Below are 21538 nucleotides of genomic sequence, written 5' to 3' on the forward strand. Positions count from 1 at the left end.
CTTGTCTCATCGCTGCAACTACCAATTGGATACCATGAATTTTGGGAGAAAAGCGGGTGGAAGTTTTAAAAAACATACATGCATACATACACAAATTGATACAGGTGCCAATGTTCCTGTCTAAGTTCCCTGTCAGCCTCTGTTGGTGTTGCTGGGTCTTTGGTTGTTGTCTAACCTGGCTGTTTTCTCCTCACAGCCCTGTTGGAGGCCAGGGGTCTACCCCCACACCTCTTTGGGCCCCTGGGACCCCGTATGTCCCAGCTGTTTCACAGAACCATAGGCAGTGGAGCCAGTAAGTACTACACTTTGTCTGTGTCCAGAATGCATTTAATTACCACTTAACTGTGAGCAAGATGTTTATATTCTCAGGGGAGGTGTTGAGTTCACTTATGTCTCTTTATTCTTCTAACCCGCTATTGACTCAACTGTAATCCAAGTGTATGCTCACTGCACTCCTGGCAGGTCCCATGAAAAAAAGTTTCTGAGGAGTGCTGATCTAGGGTCTGATCCCCTCGCCATATAATCTTATTCAGTTTGATCTTAAAGGCTAAACTGATCCTATATCAGCATGTGAATACTGGCCCTGCTGTTCAGTCTCTACTCTGACCTGCTTTATCCCTCTTCTCCTCCCAGGCTCCAAAGCTCAGCAGCTGCTGCAGGGCCTGCAGGCCACCGGTGACGAGTCCCAGCAGCTCCAGGCCGCCATCGAGATGTGCCAGCTGCTGGTGATGGGCAACGAGGAGACGCTAGGAGGCTTCCCTGTGAAGAGCGTGGTGCCCGCTCTGGTGAGTCACTCAATTATTTGTCCACCTTTTTGTCTTAAGTCATTTTACACGGTCTTGATTTGATTGGAGTCTCTTATTCCCCACTTCCTCACAGATCACATTGTTGCAGATGGAGCATAATTTTGACATTGTGAGTATCCTGAGCTTTTATCTTTGGGGGGGAAGTGATATTTGATTTTCACCATGACATTAGGCCTACATTGCAGGTGCTGAAATGTTTCGCAAAGAATATGCAAACACTGCACCCTGTCTCCTAGTTACATTTGATTGCAAAAAACTATACCTGAGCAGTGTTAACTGTATGGTTCTAGCCAACATGGTTGCTTTGTAGTTATTCTTGTGAAAACTGTATCTTAACCCGTGACTCTGCTCAGATGAACCACGCCTCCCGTGCTCTCACTTACATGATGGAGGCGCTGCCTCGGTCCTCTGCTGTGGTCGTGGACGCCATCCCTGTCTTCCTGGAAAAGGTAGAATGACCCCCCTCTGCTCAGGTTCAGTAGGCACTAAACACACGCTTTGAAACAAACATTCTCATTAAATTTTAAGTACTACCTAGTCCTTTGAAAACATGTCCCACCAATTCATGCCTTCTGAATGCACCCCAAGTATTTCTAACCCACACGTTGTTCTTCTCTTGTCTTCCATTTCTGTCATTCTCTCATGTGATTGTTCCATCTTCATTCAAATGCGGTCATAAACCGGTGGTGGCTATGCTAATGGATCTATCTCTCTCTTTGCCTGCAGCTTCAGGTGATCCAATTCATTGATGTGGCGGAGCAGGCCCTGACTGCCTTGGAGATGTTGTCAAGGCGTCACAGCAAAGCCATCCTGCAGGCTGTAAGTGTTTCTCCCTCTGTCTCCCACCTGTGGCTCAGCTCTGCCTCTCTCTCATGTCATCTCTGCTCCCTACCTGGGTCTCATTGGCTCACCTTAAAATAAGTGTTAACGGTGGTGGCTGTAAGATAGCTGTGCAACAGGTTTTCCGTTAGCCGGAAATAGACGGCGGGGGGGTGGGGGAGTCGATAAATCAAATTGTTGCCGGTCAAAAAGACCTGGAGTAAAGAAATCCCCTTGCAAAATAATGCTTTTTATTAATTGATTGAAATACAGTCGACTGTTATGCTTTTCAGTCTAAAGGTTAATTAAATATTTGTTATTATTAAATTGGCCTGTGTATTTATTAGTCATGTATCTTGTTTATCCAACACAACTATCACCGCGTACAGTCTATTTTGTGCAGGATTTCACCTGCAGCTCCTCAGCTGGTTGCTGCTGGAATTAAACAAGCTTTTATAAACCCTATTTGCAACAATTCTAAATGCAATCGCGTGTTAACAGTTTTGGTGCACGATTTTAAAAAGAGCTGTTTTTATTAACTTGTAATTGAAGCGCACCTCCCATTCACCATTCAAGTGCAGGCAACAGACTATCAGCTCTTCACATACAGTGGGGCAAAAAAGTATTTAGTCAGCCACCAATTGTGCAAGTTCTCCCACTTAAAAAGATGAGAGGCCTGTAATGTTCATCATAGGTACACTTCAACTATGACAGACAAAATGAGAAAAAAAATCCAGAGAATCACATTGTAGGATTTTTTATTAATTTACAAATTATGGTGGAAAATAAGTTTTTGGTCAATAACAAAAGTTTCTCAATACTTTGTTAGATTGTCATTGCCAACAACGGGTGAGGTCAAATGTTTTCTGTAAGTCTTCACAAGGTTTTCACACACTGTTGCTGGTATTTTGGCCCATTCCTCCATGCAGATCTCCTCTAGAGCAGTGATGTTTTGGGGCTGTTGCTGGGCAACACAGACTTTCAACTCCCTCCAAAGATTTTCAATGGGGTTGAGATCTGGAGAATGGCTAGGCCACTCCAGGACCTTGAAATGCTTCTTACAAAGCCACTCCTTCATTGCCCGGGCGGTGTGTTTGGTATCATTGTCATGTTGAAAGACCCAGCCACGTTTCATCTTCAATGCCCTTGCTGATGGTAGGCTTTGTTACTTTGGTCCCAGCTCTCTGCAGGTCATTCACTAGGTCCCCCCGTGTGGTTCTGGGATTTTTGCTCACCGTTCTTGTGATCATTTTGACCCCACGGGGTGATATCTTGCGTGGAGCCCCGGATCGAGGGAGATTGTCAGTGGTCTTGTATGTCTTCCATTTCCTAATAATTGCTCCCACAGTTGATTTCTTCAAACCAAGCTGCTTACCTATTGCAGATTCAGTCTTCCCAGCCTAGTGCAGGTCTACAATTTTGTTTCTGGTGTCCTTTGACAGCTCTTTGGTCTTGGCCATAGTGGAGTTTGGAGTGTGACTGTTTGAGGTTGTGGACAGGTGTCTTTTATACGGATAACAGGTGCCATTAATACAGGTAACGAGTGGAGGACAGAGGAGACTCTTAACCTGTTGGTGTTAGGGGGCAGTATTTTCATTTTTGGGGAAAAACGTTCCTGTTTTAAACGGGATATTTGGTCAGGAAAAGGTGCTAGAATATGCATATAATTGACAGCTTTCGATAGAAAACACTAATGTTTCCAAAACTGTAAAGATATTGTCTGCGAGTATAACAGAACTGATGTTGCAAGCGAAAGCCTGAGAAAAATCCAATCCAGAAGTGCCCCAGGTTTTGAAAGCGCTGCGTTCCAATGACTCCCTATATGGCTGTGAATGTACCATCAACGAGCTTACGCTTTCTATGTATTCCCCAAGGTGTCTACAGCATTGTGACGTAGTGTTACGCATTTCTGTTGAAGAATAGCCGTATGGGGGCACATTGCGTACGTGGTCACATGGTGGCTCCGAGAAAGATTCTCGCGTAAAGTACAGAGGTAGCCATTACTCCAATCGGTCCTAGAGAAAAAGGAATTGTCCCGACGCATATATTATCGAATAGATATAAGAAAAACACCTTGAGGATGGATTCTAAACAACGTTTGCCATGTTTCTGTCTATTATGGAGCTAATTTGGGGGAAAAATTGCCGTTGTGGTGACCGATATTTCCAGGCGATTTCTCAGCCAAATCTGAAGAACAAACGGAGCTGTTTCGCCTACAAAAATAATATTTTGGGAAAAAATGAACTTTGGCTATCTACCTGGGAGTCTCGTGAGTGAAAACATCTGAAGTTCATCAAAGGTAAACGATTTAATTTGATTGCTTTTCTGATTTCCGTGACAAGGTTGCTTGCTGCTAGCAAGGCATAATGCTATGCTAGGCTATTATAAACTTACACAAATGCTTGTCTAGCGTTGGCTGTAAAGCATATTTAGAAAATCTGAGACGACAGGGTGATTAACAAAAAGCTAATCTGTGTTCCAATACATTTCACTTGTGATTTTCATGAATAGGAATATTTTCTAGGAAGATTTATGTCTGTTGCGTTATGCTAATTAGTGTAAGATGATCAATGTCCCGTTCACGGGATGGGGTGTCACTAGAGGTTAAAGAAGTTGTTACAGGTCTGTGAGAGGCAGAAATCTTGCTTTTTTTTGTAGGTGACCAAATACTTATTTTCCACCATAATTTGCAAATAAATTCATTAAAAATCCTACAATGTGATTCTCTGGATTTTTTTTTTTCTCATTTTGTCTGTCATAGTTGAAGTGTACCTATGATAAATTACAGGCCTCATCTTTTTAAGTGGGAGAACTTGCACAATTGGTGGCTGACTAAATACTTTTTTGCCCCACTGTACCACTTTACAATGTGAGCTGGAAGCAGTATGCTTTTTGAAATTATTTGAATCCTGTGTGTTTTATTTAATGAGGCATGGCTTACCTTGCTTCAAAGTAGCCTTTTGTCAAAATCTGACCATGGAGGCAATTATTTTCTATAGACGACATAGGTGGTGCGTGAGTTTCAAGTTTGGGAAGTTTGTGTCGTACCATTTCTACCGTTCTGCATGCCAGTTATGTTCATATGCGCATTTTCGTGGAACAGTCATTTTAAAGTATTACGTTTTTGTTTCTCAATAATTGTCACGTGGTTACTCATAAAAAATGCTGTTCATCGACTACAGCTCGGCATTTAACACCATTAGTACCCTCCAAGCTCGTCATCAAGCTCGAGACCCTGGGTCTCGACCCCGCCCTGTGCAACTGGGTACTGGACTTCCTGACGGGCCGCCCCCAGGTGGTGAGGGTAGGCAACAACATCTCCACCCCGCTGATCCTCAACACTGGGGCCCCACAAGGGTGCGTTCTGAGCCCTCTCCTGTACTCCCTGTTCACCCACGACTGCGTGGCCACGCACACCTCCAACTCAATCATCAAGTTTGCGGACGACACAACAGTGGTAGGCTTGATTACCAACAACGACGAGACGGCCTGCAGGGAGGAGGTGAGGGCCCTCTGAGTGTGGTGTCAGGAAAATAACCTCACACTCAACGTCAACAAAACTAAGGAGATGATTGTGGACTTCAGGAAACAGCAGAGGGAACACCCCCCTATCCACATCGATGGAACAGTAGTGGAGAGGGTAGCAAGTTTTAAGTTCCTCGGCATGCACATCACAGACAAACTGAATTGGTCCACTCACACAGACAGCATCGTGAAGAAGGCGCAGCAGCGCCTCTTCAACCTCAGGGAGCTGAAGAAATTCGGCTTGTCACCAAAAGCACTCAACTTCTACAGATGCACAATCGAGAGCATCCTGGCGGGCTGTATCACCGCCTGGTACGGCAACTGCTCCGCCCACAACCGTAAGGCTCTCCAGAGGGTAGTGAGGTCTGCACAACGCATCACCGGGGGCAAACTACCTGCCCTCCAGGACACCTACACCACCCGATGTTACAGGAAGGCCATAAAGATCATCAAGGACAACAACCACCCGAGCCACTGCCTGTTCACCCCGCTATCACCCAGAAGGCGAGGTCAGTACAGGTGCATCAAAGCTGGGACCGAGAGACTGAAAAACAGCTTCTATCTCAAGGCCATCAGACTGTTAAACAGCAACCACTAACATTGAGTGGGCTGCTGACACTGACACTGACTCAACTCCAGCCACTTTAATAATGGGAATTGATGTGAAATGATGTAAAATATATCACTAGCCACTTTAAACAATGCTACCTAATATAATGTTTACATACCCTACATTATTCATCTCATATGTATACGTATATACTGTACTCTATATCATCTACTGCATCCTTATGTAATTACATGTATCACTAGCCACTTTAACTATGCCACTTTGTTTACATACTCACCTCATATGTATATACCGTACTCGATACCATCTACTGTATCTTGCCTATGCTGCTCTGTACCATCACTCATTCATATATCTATATGTACATATTCTCATCCCCTTACACTGTGCATAAGACAGTAGTTTTGGAATTGTTAGTTAGATTACTTGTTGGTGATTACTGCATTGTCGGAACTAGACGCACAAGCATTTCGCTACACTCGCATTAACATCTGCTAACCATGTGTATGTGACAAATAAATTTGATTTGAAAAAATCTGAATGAATCATTTAAGAAGTCAAATAATGCGACTAAGCCTCTACCTTATGAACACATTGACTACCACGTGATCTGTCGACAGCTAAAGAACTCAGCCTAAAGGCCAATGCAGCAGTAGACCTATAACTTCCATTGATCTTTCACACTGGGGATTGGTGATTATCGAAGGGGAGATTGTTGGAAAGATTTTTCAAATAGCTTGCCGAGAGGAGAATGAGAATGGTAAATGACTAATACGTGCGTTTGGAAAGAAGTAGAATGTGCTCAACCAACGTAAGTAGAGGTGCAACCTAAAAATGTCTAGACATCATTGGACAGGAAAGGGCACAATGCTCGCTCACCATAAAAATAAAAACATTTTTTAAGAGAAGGTTAAAAGATTGACGTTTCGGCCTTCAATGGCATGCATTAACAGGAATGTATGTAACCAAATGACAGGGATTGACGGTACATTTACCATCTCATTCCAAAATCATGGCATTAATATGGCGTTGATTTCCCCCTTTGCTCCATCTTTAGATTCCCCCTCTAAGTTTCTAACAGATTTTCATCTGTCCCATATGGAACTGCTATCAACGGTGCTGGTTAGAATGGTGTTTTCCCATGAATTGCATTTTGGCAAATGTTTGAAAACCTATTGGCTGCTTTATTACATGAGTTGCATGTTTTGTTAATATGTATTACCATAATATAACTTAGATATGTCACTCTGAGCAGCGTGGGGGTAGCCCTGATGGGTTATCCATCCAATGCATATGGGTTTAGTAAATTCTCAAATGGACGTTTAATTAAAATCATCCGGGTCACATTGTCCGGTGCCAGATCTTAACTTAACAGAAACCCTGTTGTGCAGTGATGCATAAATGTAGTAATTGAAATGTTGTGTATAGGGATGGAAAGATTAACGGAAGCCATTTTGATTTCAACAATTTGGTCAGAGATCCCTCAGTGTTGAAGACCAACTCTGTCTGTATGAATAAGAATATCGCTTTACCCTGGGGTAGGTGGCAGCATTTGGAATTTTGGATGAAAAGCGCGCCCAAATTAAATTGCCTGCTACTCAGACCCAGAAGCTAGGATATGCATATAATTTGGATAGAAAAGCCAGTGAAAGTGCAGGGCGCCAAATTCAAACAGCAATCTCAATTAAAATTCCTCAAACATACAAGTATTATACACCATTTTAAAGATAAACTTCTTGTAAATCCAACCACCGTGTCCGCTTTCAAAAAGGCTTTACGACGAAAGCATACCATGCGATTATGTTAGGTCAGCACCTAGTCACAGAAAAATGCAGCCATTTTTCCAGCCAAAGAGAGGAGTGACAAAAAGCAGAAATAGATCAAATGAATCACAAACCTTTGATCTTCATCAGATGACTCATAGGACTTCATGTTACACACTACATGTATGTTTTGTTCAATAAAGTTCATGTTTATAGCCAAAACTCTGTTTACATTGGCGTGTTATGTTCAGTAATGTTTTGCTTCCAAAACATCCGGTGATTTTGCATTAGAGCCTCATCAATTTACAGAAATATTCATCATAAATGTTAATGGAAATACCAGTGTTATACATGGAATCTCCTTAATGCAACTGCTGTCAGATTTCAAAAAAGCTTTACTAAAAAAGCACACCGTGCAATAATCTGAGTACAGCGCTCAGACACCAAAACACGCCATACAGATACCCGCCATGTTGTGGAGTCAACAGAAGTCAGAAATGGCATTAGAAATATTCACTTACCTTTGATCTTCATCATAATGCACTCCCAAGAATCCCAGTTCCACAATAAATGTTTGATAAAGTCCATAATTTATGTCCAAATACCTCCTTTTGTTAGCGCATTTAGTTCACAAATCCAAATTCATGAGGCGCAGGCATACTTAGTCCAGACAAAGTCCAAAAAGTTATATTACAGTTCGTAGAAACATGTCAAACGATGTATAGAATCAATCTTTAGGATGTTTTTAACAAATCTTCAATAATATTCCAACTGGACAATTCCTTTGTCTTTAGAAATGAAAAGTAACGCAGCTAGCTCTCACTGCTGCATGCATGACTTAGCTCATGGCATTCTGCCAGACACTTGACTTAAACAGCTCTTATTCTCCCCCCTTCACAGTAGAAGCGAAACAAGGTTGTAAAGACTGTTGGCATCTAGTGGAAGACTTTTGAAGTGCAATCGGACCAAATTTCCACTGTATATTGGATAGGCAAAGACTTAACCTACAAACCTGAGATTTCCCACTTCCTAGTTGGATTTTCTCGGGTTTTTGCCTGCCATATGATTTCTGTTATACTCACAGACGTCATTCAAACAGTTTTAGAAACTTCAGTGTTTTGTATCCAAATATAATAACACTAATAATATGCGTATCTTAACTTCTGGGCCTGAGTAGCAGGCAGTTTACTCTGGGCACCTTAGCCATTTTTGTGTTCACACATTTTGTGGGACCCCCTTCCTCCCTCCTGTCTCACTTTATTTTGTAAGATCTAAATCTGTCCCCATATGTGCCATCTATCCCTATCCTTGTGTATAACTGTGGGGTGTTTCTTGTGTCATGCAGGGTGGCCTGGCTGACTGTCTGCTGTACCTGGAGTTCTTTAGCATCAACGCCCAGAGGAACGCCCTGGCCATTGCCGCCAACTGCTGCCAGAGCATCACCCCTGACGAGTTCCACTTTGTCTCTGACTCTCTGCCACTGCTGACCCAGAGACTCACACACCAGGTACACACACGTTCACCTTTTACATGCTCTATGTTGCAGGTGAGGTTGGTGTTGTCTGTGGCATGTTACCTGTGAAGACGCGTCAGTTGTCTAATGTGGTTATTCCCCCCCCCACCCCACCCACGTACAGGATAAGAAATCGGTCGAAAGCACTTGCCTCTGTTTTGCCAGACTGGTGGATAACTTTCAACACGAGGAGGTGAGTGAGGCGGTTCTACTTGACACATTTCTATGGCTCTAAAATCTCTCACCCTCCTGAGCAGACCCATGATGTCATCACAATGACTGACCCTTGACCTCTGTATGGCCATTGTCCACAGAACCTGCTGCAGCAGGTGGCCTCGCGGGACCTGCTGACCAACATCCAACAGCTGCTGGTGGTCACCCCGCCTGTGCTCAGCTCGGGCATGTTCATCATGGTGGTGCGCATGTTCTCCCTCATGTGCTCCAACTGCCCCTGTCTGGCCGTGCAGCTCATGAAGCAGAGTGAGTGGCTCACAGACAGACACACACGCTTTCTATCTGTGTGTATTTACCCTTCTCACTTGAATAAAGCCTAACAATGCAGCTTACAAAATCTTGGAAGTGAAATATATAATGGCAGTCTAAATGCCTCCAAGGCTAAAGTCCTTGACTGTGTCTAAGCCAGTTGCCTGTGGAAAGAGTGAACTAAGGACGTTGTCTTTGTTCAGATATTGCAGAGACTCTGCGCTTCCTTCTGTGCGGCGCGGCCAACGGTAGCTGTCAGGAGCAGATTGACCTGGTGCCCCGGAGCCCACAGGAGCTCTATGAACTCACCTCACTCATCTGGTAAGGAAACCCCTCTGCTGCTGCTTTCAGCGTTACAACAACCTTTTGTGCCCCAATGGTGGACGTACATAAAGATGGCGGCCTCCATGCACCCACCACATGCCTTGTTTGCGAAGTTTACTGATGCACTTTGCTAACTGTCTTTTTGTTGTCTCCCCCACCACCAGCGAGCTGATGCCCTGCCTTCCTAGAGAGGGCATCTTTGCTGTGGACCTCATGCTGAAGAAGGGCAGTGCCCAGGCCACAGAGGGGGCCATCTGGCAGTGGAGGGACGACCGGGGCCTGTGGCACCCCTACAACCGCATCGACAGTCGCATCATTGAGGTAAAGAACAGACATGCTGCTCCGCTCCATTATTAGGGACTTTCTTTTCATCCAGACTTGGGGCCCAGAGTTTCTCTTCAGGTTGTCCGGGAAAACTCTTGGCCCTACCTATACTACAACAAAGTAGACCACCTTCGTATGTTGTGAGCTGTGTGAATCCCCTGTGTAGCCCAGTGTTACACTAACGTCTGGGGGTGTCTGGTTCTCTCTTCCTCTCCAGACGGCCCACCAGAACGGAGAGGACGAGATCAGCCTGTCCACCCTGGGCCGCGTCTACACTATTGACTTCAACTCTATGCAGCAGATAAACGAGGACACTGGCACAGCACGGGGTATCCAGAGGAAACCCAACCCCTTAGCCAACCCCACTACTGGTGAGAGACACTCCACTGTTCTTTCTAGTGATAGACTATCCCCAAGCTGGTGTCAGTTGTATGCGTCTCGTGTCAGTTGATGTAGTATAATGCCCTGATTGGTTCTGAGACTAGCTCTATTCACCTAAATGTATAGCTTGGTCCCTGCCCCAAGTTATTGGTTCTTTGAACAAAGTAGTCCCATTGAGAGAAAGATTACCTCTTTCCCAATGGAGAAATGCTCATGAGAGGCAGCTCTTAAAGCATCTCTTTGTAAACTTTTGTGAAATTGAACAGGCTACTTTGTTTTTATTCTGCACTAGCTGATGGAATCCAATTTCTCTTTTTGAGTCAAAAGAACTATAAAATCTTACATGAGTGTTCCTCTGCCTGTCCCCCAGGGGGTCACCAGGAGGTGAGACGGGAGGATGCACGGGCCCAGCTGATGAAGGAGGACCCTGAGCTGGCCAAGTGCTTCATCAAGACCCTGTTCGGGGTGCTGTACGAGGTGTACAGCTCGTCGGCCGGCCCAGCCGTCAGACATAAGTGCCTCCGAGCCATCCTCAGGATCATCTTCTTCGCCGATGCAGAGCTCCTCAAGGACGTGCTGAGAAACCACGCTGTGTCCAGGTGAACTTTTGCTCTGAACCTTGGGGTGCTCTTGAGTCAAGATGTCTGCCTCCATGGACAAAAAGCAATAGCCAGTACAGCATGCGTCTTTACACTACACCTGAACCTCAGTATTTGTCTTTTTCCTTCTCCCAGTCACATTGCCTCCATGCTGTCCAGCCAAGACCTGAAGATTGTAGTTGGCTCTCTGCAGATGGCCGAGATCCTCATGCAGAAGCTGCCCGACGTATTCAGTGTCTTCTTCAGAAGAGAAGGTAATGGATCCTGTCTGTGTCTCCTCCCCAGAGGAGCTGACCTGTAATGATCCAAAACACCCAGCTGAAACACAGCTCTTTTCTAGCACCAGGAGAGGACCTGTTATGATGGATCCTCAACTGCTATTTGAGCTTGAATGTATTTTAGAAAAGTCAGAAAATTGATGTCACACCGTAATGTACCTTGTCATGGACCACAGAAAGCTGTTTATCCAGCTAAATGTCAGATTTTCCCTGATTTATTGAATCACAATTCAGAGAATCGGGGGAAAAAGAGGATTTTCAATGTATTCCATCTGCGCTCCCCTCTCCAGGTGTTATGCACCAGGTGAAGAACCTGGCTGAGTCAGAGGCCTTCCTTACCAGTCCCCCAAAGGCGTGCACCAGCGGCACAGCTAGCCTGTGTACCACCACCATCAGCACTGCGACCACTACGGCGGCCTCCAACGCCACCCCAGACCTGGGCTCGCCTAGCTTCCAGCACAGCATGGACGACTCACTAGACCTCAGTCCACAGGGGTGAGAACATGAGTACTAAATACATGTGAATGTGCATGCATGTATGATGGGTCAGATATATCACACAGAAGTAAACTCTCATTGTTCTTCATAGAACAACATTAATCTGTCCCTCTCTCCTAGGCGGTTAAGTGATGTGCTGAAGAGAAAACGTCTGCCTAAGAGAGGGCCCAGAAGGCCCAAGTACTCTCCTCCCAGGGATGACGACAAAGTAGACAATCAGGGTAATTGTTGTTATTGGAACTCTCCTACAATCTTTAAGACCGGATGCAAATGGTTCTCACAGGTGACACTAAAGCTAAGTGTTAATGATACATTTGTAGCACTAAAGGTAAAATTCCTTGACCAAAAGTATGTGGACACCTGAATATCTCATTCTAAAATCATGGGGATTAATGTAGAGTTGGTCCCCCCTTTGCTCCTATAACACCCTCCGCTCTTGGGAAGGTGTCCCGCTAGATGTTGGAACATAGCTGGGGGGACTAGCTTCCATTCAGCAACGAGCATTGGTGAGGTCGAGCGCTGATGTTGGCCGATTAGGCCTGGCTCACATTCGGTGTTCCAATTCATCCCAAAGGTGTTTGATGGGGTAGAGGTCAGGGCTCTGTGCAGGCCAGTCAAGTATTAACCTGCATGGACCTCGCTTTGTGCATGGGGGCATTGCCATGCTGAAACAGGAAAGGGCCTTCCACAACGTTGGAAGAACAGAATCGTCTAGAATGTCATTGTATGCTGTAGAGTTAAGATTTCTATTTACTGGAACTAAGGGGCCTAGCCCGTACCAGGAAAAACAAGCCCCAGACCATTTCCTCCTCCACCAAGCTTTACAGTTGGCACTAGGCATTGGGGCAGGTAGTGTTCTCCTTGCATCCGCCAAACCCAGATTGGTCCGTCGCCCTGCCAGATGGTGAAGTGAGATTCATCACTCCAGAGAACGCATTTCCACTACTCCTGAGTCCAATGGCGGCGAGCTTTACGCCACTCCAGCCGACGCTTGGCATAGGGCATTGTGATCTTAGGCTTCTGTGCGGCTGCTCGGCCATGGAAACCGATTTCATGAAGCTCCCGACGAACACTTCTTGTGCTGACATTGCTTCCAAAAACCGTTTGCAATTGAGGGCAGACTATTTTTACGCGCTTCAGCACTCGACGGGCCCGGCATAGCAACGGCTATGGCTGAAATGGCCAAATCCACTAATTTGAAGGGGTGTCCACATACTTTCTTTTGTAATATATAGTGTTTGTACTGAACCCAAATATAAACACAACCTGTAAAGTGTTGGTTTCATGAGCTGAAATAAAAGATCACAGAAAAAATAAAAAGCTTATTTCTCTCAAATTGAGCACAAATTTGTTTACATCCCTGTTCGTGAACATTTGTCCTTTGCCAAGATAATTCATCCACCTGACAAGTGTGGCATATCAAGAAGCTGATTAAACAGCATGATCATTACACAGGTGGACCTTGTGCTGGGGACAAACGGCCACTCTAAAATGTGCAGTTGTCACAACATAATACCACAGCTGTTTTGAGGGAGTGTGCAATTAGCATGCTGACTACAGGAATATCCACCAGAGCTGTGTCTAGAGAATTTTGTATTAATTTCTCTACCATAAGCCACCTCCAACATCGTTTTAGAGACTGGCAGTACATCCAACCAGCCTTGCAACTGCAGACCACGTGTAACCACACCTGCCCATGACTTCCACATCCGACTTCTTCACCTGCGGAATCGTCTGAGGGGGTGCTGAGGAGTATTTCAGTCTGTAATAAAGCCCTTTTGTGGGGAGAAACTCATTCTGATTGGCTGTCCCTGGCTCCCCAGTGGGTGGCCCTATGCCCTCCTAAGCCCACCCATTGCTGCACCCTTGCCCAGCATGTGAAATTCAAAGATTATGGCCCAATGAATTTATTTCAATTGACTAATTTCCTTTAAATGAACTGTAACTTGGTGAAATAGTTGCACTTTGCGTTATGTTTTTGTTCAGTAATATAAATGTGTAGTTTTTTTTTACTATGACATTGTTTTGCGTTCATTCAAATCAACATACAGTGGTGAATTTTGTTATCTGCAGCCAGTCGCTACTCTGGCGTGACTGTTCATTACTAAGTGCAAGAGCAACTCGACATGTGGCATCGTTGGTCTCCATGCCTCTTTGTGCCTGGACTCCTGGTATATCTGTCGAGACAGACATTTATGCAGAATGCAAACTGGAACTTATTTTCTTTACCCAAAATAAATAAATGCATCGTGACTAGACTCTGTCTATTTCTAACTACTGTAGCAGCGTTTCCCAAACTTGGTCCTGGCCACCCCAAGGGGTGCAGGTTTTGTTTTTTGCGCTACACAGCGGACTCATATAATCGACTAATCATCAAGCTTTGATTATTTGAATCAGCTGTCTAGTGCTAGGGCAAATACCAAAACGTTCACCCCCTTGGGGTCCCCAGGACCCAGTTTGGGAAACGCTGAACTATTGGGTATCATTTGAGACAGACTTTGTCATGTTTCATCCTGTGACTAACCAATTTCCTGTTTCTACAGCCAAGAGTCCTACCACTACTCAATCCCCCAAATCCTCCTTCTTGGCCAGTCTGAACCCCAAGACCTGGGGCAAGCTGGGCGCCCAGACCAACAGCACCAACTCTGAGCCCTCTCGCACGGCCGGGGTGAGCGGCATGGCACGCGCCCCTCCCAAGGACTCAGTCTCCAACAACAGGTAAGACGAAGACTAATGTTGTGGTGGTGATGACAAGTGTTGCTTTTATACCAGTGTTGGTAGTACTGATGATAAAGTTGGTAATTGTGGAGATTATAATAGTTGTGTTGGTGATTATCATTAGCTCACTCAGAATGTTATTAGGGCTGCGTTCATTCTGAAAAATTGTGTGACACGTTCATTTAAACGGATACGGTGTTCTGAAAGATCGGTTGAAAATCGTGGAGGGGTTGGGTTGTGCAAATATGAGGAATCAAAATGTACCGCTGCCCTTGTTTTAAATTAGTCACTCATTGCTTCAAGCTACACCCCACCACACAGAGCAAACGTACTTCAGTCTGTTCAAGAACATTGAACATTTTGGGGAAGGTGTCTTTCAGTAAAAACTGTCACACAATGTAGCAAGTGTTCAATCCAGGGGTGTCAAACAAATTTTGCCCTGCATTCGGCATTCCCCGAGGTCCTGAGAGCCGCACTTAAAATTGCATGGGTTCGCGGGCCGGATCTGGCACTTGGCCGTATGTTTGGCACCCCTGGTTTAATTGATCGTGCCTTCAATTCCTCCTAGATCCAAGCTCTCTCCCCTCGGCAACCTCCTCCAATGGTTTTTGAGAGGGACTTACGAAATTAAGGACTGGAGGAAACAATGATTTGACAGCTAGTAATATCTTCAGACAACCTTGGTGGTGGTGGTGGTGATGATAATGATAGGTCCCCCCCACACAGGGACAAGATCAAGGCTTGGATAAAAGAGCAGGCCTGTAAGTTTGTGGCCCGCTACTTCAACACTGAAAAAATTGATGGAAGCAACCCCGCACTGAATGTACTCCAGAGACTCTGCACCGCCACGGAACAGCTCAGCCTGCAGGTACTGTACTCTACAATAGTCTCCTGTGTTGTAGTTTTGCGCACTTTGACAGTAAATACATACTCATTAGTTGACATTTTGGAGTCTGCTTGCTGACCTTGTTCGCTAATACTAATTTGCAAAAACAGTTTGTTTTGCTGTGCAGTTTTGATAGTACCCTGTACCATCTACACTGCGAGCTAATGACAAGATAACATTCTTGACTGTTGTCACCCCCCCCCCAGATGGATGGTGGTGTGGAGTGCCTCGTGGAGATCTGCAGCATCGTGTCAGAGTCGGACGTGTCGTCTTTCGAGATCCAGCATAGCGGCCTGGTCAAGCAGCTGCTGCTCTACCTGACCTCCAGCAGTGACCGTGACCTGGTCAGCCGTGACGTTCGCCTCAAGAGGTTCCTGCACGTCTTCTACGGCTGCCCGGTAAGTCTGTGTTCGGCTGGGCAGATGCACAGAACTTGAATAAGATCCTATTTCTCTGGTCAGAAGCTTGTCTTTCGCCAGATGAAGACTTTCATCCTTTCTCAGTATCCAGTGACTGACAAGGGAGCCAACTCCAGTCTTTTAGTCCATGTAGACAGAGACGAGCTCAAGGCCCTAGTTATTGGCTATACAACTCATGGCTCTAAGTACAGTATTAAGGCAGTATGAGGGTTTGCGCTCACGCTAGAATGAATGGCGGCTGGTGTGTAGGAGTAAAAATATCTAGACTTCGAAAGGTACTCACTCAACAACGCCCCACCCTCTGAGTTTTGTGACCTACTTGAGTATTGCTTATTATATTGTTATGTAGCCTAGACCAGTGTTTCCCAGCTCGGGTCCTCAAGTACCCACAACAGCACACATTTTTGTTGTAGCCCTGGACAAAAACACCTGATTCAACTCATTGATTGCTTGATGATTAGTTGACAAGTTGAGTCGGGTGTTTTTCTCCGAGGCTACAACAAACATGTTGGAGGGACTGGAGTTGGGGAAACACTGGCCTAGGCGTTGTCTTTTATTTATTTTATTGTGAGACGTTTAAATTGTCCCAAAAAATATTTGTCTTGCTGGACAGGAACCAAATCAGCGTTAATTTCAGAGCGCCACCTATAGTACTCGATAAAACTCAAACTTTCATTAAAACACACACGCAAGATACTCAATTAAAGCTACACTCGTTCTGAATCTAGCCAACATGTCAGATTTGTAAAATGCTTTTCGGCGAAAGCATGAGAAGCTATTATCTGATAGCATGCACCCCCCCCAAAATACCTGAACGAGACCTAAACAAAAGATTTTGTGGTAGCCGGCGCTACACAAAACGCAGAAATAAAATATAAAACATTCATTACCTTTTGACGAGCTTCTTTGTTGGCACTCCTATATGTCCCATAAACATCACAATTGGGTCTTTTTCCCGATTTAAATCCGTCATTGTATCCCCAAAATGTCATTTTATGAAGGCCTGTCTGATCCAGGAAAAATCACCTTTACGAGACGCAACGTCACTTTTTAAAATTAAAAAAGTTGCCTATAAACTTTTACAAATCACTTCAAACTACTTTTGTAAACCAACTTTAGGTGTTAATAATCGATCAAATTGATCACGGGGCGATCTGTATTCGATAGCAGCAAGTCTTGAAATCATCGTCCATTTTTCCACTTTCATAACTTCCTCCGGTGCGCCCCAAGACAGGAAGTGCCTATACGTCATCTCACCAAGGATAAACCAGCCATGAATTGCCAGTACTGGCGACATCGTGCGGAAGCTGTAGGCATTGTAATCGGAAACTCATCTATTTTCTATCGCCTTAGACAATACATTGACTGGCGGATGAATATTTTTTTTGTGTTTTTGGTGAACAGTTTTCCCTGGGATTTTTACTCCTAAACTCGTTCTGTTATAGCCACAGACACGATTTAACCAGTTTTAGAGACTTCAGAGTGTTTTCTATACACACATACTTATCATATGCATATATTATATTCCTGGCATGAGTAGCAGGACGTTGAAATGTTGCGCGATTATTTACAAAAAGCTGCGAAAATTCGCATCATCCCTAACAGTTTTAAGTACGTGTCTCCTTCATTTGTTTGAACAGCACAGATGAAGGCTGAAGCATATGCTCCTTTTTTATTCATACCGAACAAAAATATAAAGGCAACATGCTATAATTTCAAAGATCTTACTGAGTTAGAGTTCATATAAGGAAATCATTCAATTGAAATCCATTCATAAGGCATTATCTATGGATTTCACATGACCGGGAATACAGATATGCCTCTGTTGGTCACAGATACCCTAAAAAAGTAGGGGAGTGGATCACAACCCAGTGACCACCGTTTTCCTCATGCAGCGTGACAAATCTCCTTCGCATATAGTTGATCAGGCTGTGGAATGCTGTCCCACTCCTCTTCACTGGCTGTCTGAAGTTGCCGTACACTTCGATCCAGGGCATCCCAAACATGCTCAGTGGGTGACATGTCTGAGTTTGCAGGCCGTGGGAGAACTGGGACATTTTCAGCTTACAGGAATTGTGTACAGATCCTTCCGACATGGGGCTGTGCATTATCAGGCTGAAACATAAGGTGATGGCGAGTGGCACAATAATGGGCCTCAGGATCTCGTCACGGTAACCGCTCGCCCACACGATGCCATACACGTGGTCTGTGGTTATGAGACCGGTTGGACATACATACTGCCAAATTCTCTAAAACAATGTTGAGGTGGCTTATGGTAGAGAAATTAATGTTAATTTCTCAGACCATAGCTCTGGTGGACATTCCTGCAGTCAGAATGTCAATTGCACACTCCCTCAACTTGAGACATCAGTGGCATTGTGTTGTGATAAAACTGCACATTTATTTTGTGGCATTTTAGTTTCCCCAGCACCAGGTGCACCTGTGTAATGGCCGTGCTGTTTAATCGGCTCCTTGATATGCCATACCTGTCAGGTGGATGGATTATCTTGGCAAAGGAGAAATTGTCTCTAACAGGGATGTAAACAAATTTGTGCTCAAAAATTAGATCTTTGTGTATGGATTTTAAAGAATTTGAATTTCTTTCAAGCATGGATTACATTAAGTGTTATTTTTGTCTAGGCCTCCTTGGGTTTTTCCTTTTCATGGTTTAGTACCAGAAACATTTGAACACTAAACACAGCGACACAATTGACTGCTAAACCATGCTTCTGTCAGCGTTGTTTTTTTGTTTTTTTTTACAACGGCGGAGTTCAACAATGGTTATAGCTGCTAGGAAACAAATGGAATAGAACTGACAAAGGGAGGAACTACCTAAACTTGTCCAATAATAAATGCTTATTTTCATTTTCTGTTGCAAAATATGTTTATACGGTGTGCCGTAATCAATGCGACCCTAGTCTTTGCATGTTTGAAGCGTGTCCCTGCTGTGTTTTGCCCTTCCAGATCCCGGGGATGGAGCCGGCAGGCCGCCTGGAGCCGTCTGAGAACGGACCCCTGCTGTCACTGGTGCACAAGATGAACAACTGCCTAAGCCAGATGGAGCAGTTTCCTGTCAAGGTGCACGACTTCCCCAGTGGCAACGGCAATGGGAGCAGGTTAGTTCATTTACCTTGTCCCAGCTCTTCCTTCAATTTCTTCCTTTTGTTCCACAAACATTCTCTTTTAATGTCAGTCATTCACTTGTCCATTTATTAATGTGTGAAGTCAATATGGGTATAGGTGAAGGGGACTTGCCAATATTCACCTCTATCATTGTGATTGTGTGTCTCTCCTTCAGAGGGTCTCAGGCCCTGAAGTTCTTCAACACACACCAACTCAAGTGTCAGCTGCAGAGGCACCCGGACTGTACCAATGTGAAGCAGTGGAAGGGGGGCCCGGTGAAGATTGATCCCCTGGCCTTGGTACAGGCAATTGAACGTTACCTGGTTGTCCGAGGTAAGCACGGGAAACTCTCACTTTGCATTGAGTTACTGACTTAAGCCCTTTCACTCCGTGAGGACATAGGTCACCCACAAATGATCTTCACCCAGCTGGGCCGCTTTCTTAAGTTCCTTCCCAGAGTATTTCTGTTCTTCCTTTTCTGTTGGCAGAATAGAATGTTTCCTTGCATTGCTGACATTAATGGGTAACATGCTGACGTGCTCAATGGGACTTTTTATCTCTAAAGGTTACGGACGAATCAGAGAGGAGGATGAGGACAGTGACGATGATGGTTCAGACGATGAAATTGACGAATCGCTGGTACGTGGCTACAATGTCCTTGCAAAAATACTCTCAATATTGGATGATACCTCTTCCCTAACTTGACCGTCTATCCTGGTACAGGCGGCCCAGTTCCTGAACTCTGGCAGTGTGCGCCACCGGCTACAATTCTACATCGGCGACCACCTGCTGCCTTACAACATGACGGTGTACCAGGCAGTGCGGCAGTTCAGCCTGCAGTCTGAGGAGGAGAGAGAGTCCACGGACGACGAGGCCAACCCGCTCGGGCGGGCTGGCATCTGGACCAAAACCCACACCATATGGTATCCCCTTTTATGCTGGATGGCCACACACACCAGTCTCTATAGGCTGGACTGGTTAACAAACACAAAGGACTGATTTTTGTAGTGGGTGGCTGTTAGGCTTGTGCAGTATAGCCACCTTCCCGGTGATGCGTCACACACACAGGTCTATAGGCGGCTGAGTTGGTGAACGAATGCAACTAACTGACATGGTGATGTAGTCACTTTCCCTGTGATGATTTACACACACTCTCTATCCCATCAGGTATAAGCCAGTGAGGGATGATGAGGATGGTACTAAGGATGCGGTGGGAGGTAAGAGGGGCCGGGCACAGACCGCCCCCACCAAGACCTCACCCCGCAACGCTAAGAAACAGGACGAGCTGTGGCACGGTAGGAACCACCACCACCCTTTCTGGGCCTAGACTGGTGGGGTGGGTGTCTGTTGTCTACTGGCCTGGAGATTGAGAAGGACCAGTTCTGCTTGTTTATTTTGTAGTGGAACTCTAATGTACTATTTACAGTGGGGAGGAAGTAATTTTTTTAAACTGCATTGTTTAGGGGCAAGCATTTAAGTAAGCATTTCACTGTAAGGTCTGTTGTATTCAGCATTTCACTAAGGTCTACTATACCTGTTGTATTCGGCACATGTGACTAATAAGATTTGATCTGACCTGCTTCTCCTGCTTGAAACAAGTTAATGGACCTTTCGCAAAGCCCTGCCCCACCTTGGTACTGTTGCAACCTCTGTCAATGTTTTCGCGAGAAGCCCAATTCCCCTTTCAAACCACTGGAGAAAACTCCTCACAATGATCTCAAACTGTTTTTAATCCTTAAGTCTCTATTGACGCACCCTTGCGTGAATCTAAGTAACATAATTTGTCAGTTAAAGCTAGATATTTTTTGGCATGGGCTGCGTCTCAATCCACCACGTCTGTCTATGTCGTGGCTCATCTACAGCGGTGCTTGTCAGACCATGAGACAACCCAAAAATTGGTCTTCTCACAAAAAACATCTGTAGAGGAAAGATGTTCTCCGTTTCCACAAGTGTCATGGAACTTGTCTAATGGTAAGCCATACAAATGTATGGAGGTAGTTTTATGGCAAGGGGTTAAATGTCCCAATAACCACATTTTCCTGAGCTTTCTTATCTCATAGATATAGGAGAGACACTTAAATGTCTTGATAATTTTTGGGGGGGCAATTTATGAATGTTATTCAATGTGTTTCTATGGTCTCTAGTAGTGAAGGCCATATTCAATATTATTATAATTTTTTTATACTTCAAGTGTTACCAAAATTGAATATCTAAATGTGATCCTTGCTATAACCATTCCATATGTTAGCATAGTAGAACCCACCCACCCCCAACGGCTTAGACTTTTAGAGGTTAATGCACAATGAAATGAGACAGTCTACTCCTTGCTAATGGGAGACTCTTTGCAATGTTGTGGTCATTACACGGAACCTGGCAAATTAGGTTTGTAGTATGGCTAGCCACCGGATGGCTCTGAATGCACTGTCCGTGTTGTACAATTTGGTAAACACTTTTGGTGCTATCAAATCGTTTGCTAATGACTACAGCAGATGAGCACTATATTTCTAA

The 21538-nt window shown here is 44.8% G+C and overlaps 1 protein-coding gene across 11 annotated transcripts in view; it reads left to right on the forward strand.

Moving 5' to 3' along the window:
* LOC112266907 (E3 ubiquitin-protein ligase TRIP12) overlaps positions 1 to 21538 on the forward strand; it is a 50210-nt gene that overhangs the window by 19640 nt on the left and 9032 nt on the right. For 10 of the 11 annotated variants that reach the window (XM_024444819.2, XM_024444822.2, XM_024444823.2 and 7 more), the window contains 23 exons: positions 197 to 292; positions 634 to 785; positions 880 to 915; positions 1160 to 1255; positions 1533 to 1625; positions 8830 to 8991; positions 9122 to 9190; positions 9312 to 9477; positions 9684 to 9801; positions 9969 to 10125; positions 10346 to 10499; positions 10880 to 11108; positions 11244 to 11362; positions 11677 to 11881; positions 12005 to 12105; positions 14428 to 14602; positions 15329 to 15470; positions 15695 to 15886; positions 18872 to 19023; positions 19206 to 19363; positions 19596 to 19669; positions 19754 to 19953; positions 20198 to 20325. In XM_024444819.2, coding sequence (XP_024300587.1) covers positions 197 to 292; positions 634 to 785; positions 880 to 915; positions 1160 to 1255; positions 1533 to 1625; positions 8830 to 8991; positions 9122 to 9190; positions 9312 to 9477; positions 9684 to 9801; positions 9969 to 10125; positions 10346 to 10499; positions 10880 to 11108; positions 11244 to 11362; positions 11677 to 11881; positions 12005 to 12105; positions 14428 to 14602; positions 15329 to 15470; positions 15695 to 15886; positions 18872 to 19023; positions 19206 to 19363; positions 19596 to 19669; positions 19754 to 19953; positions 20198 to 20325 — 3174 coding nt within the window. The remainder of the gene's footprint in view (positions 1 to 196; positions 293 to 633; positions 786 to 879; positions 916 to 1159; positions 1256 to 1532; positions 1626 to 8829; positions 8992 to 9121; positions 9191 to 9311; positions 9478 to 9683; positions 9802 to 9968; positions 10126 to 10345; positions 10500 to 10879; positions 11109 to 11243; positions 11363 to 11676; positions 11882 to 12004; positions 12106 to 14427; positions 14603 to 15328; positions 15471 to 15694; positions 15887 to 18871; positions 19024 to 19205; positions 19364 to 19595; positions 19670 to 19753; positions 19954 to 20197; positions 20326 to 21538) is intronic. The other variant, XM_024444825.2, reaches the window with a different exon arrangement.

Source organism: Oncorhynchus tshawytscha, linkage group LG14 (genome assembly GCF_018296145.1).
Source record: "Oncorhynchus tshawytscha isolate Ot180627B linkage group LG14, Otsh_v2.0, whole genome shotgun sequence".
NCBI classification, from domain to species: domain Eukaryota; kingdom Metazoa; phylum Chordata; class Actinopteri; order Salmoniformes; family Salmonidae; genus Oncorhynchus; species Oncorhynchus tshawytscha.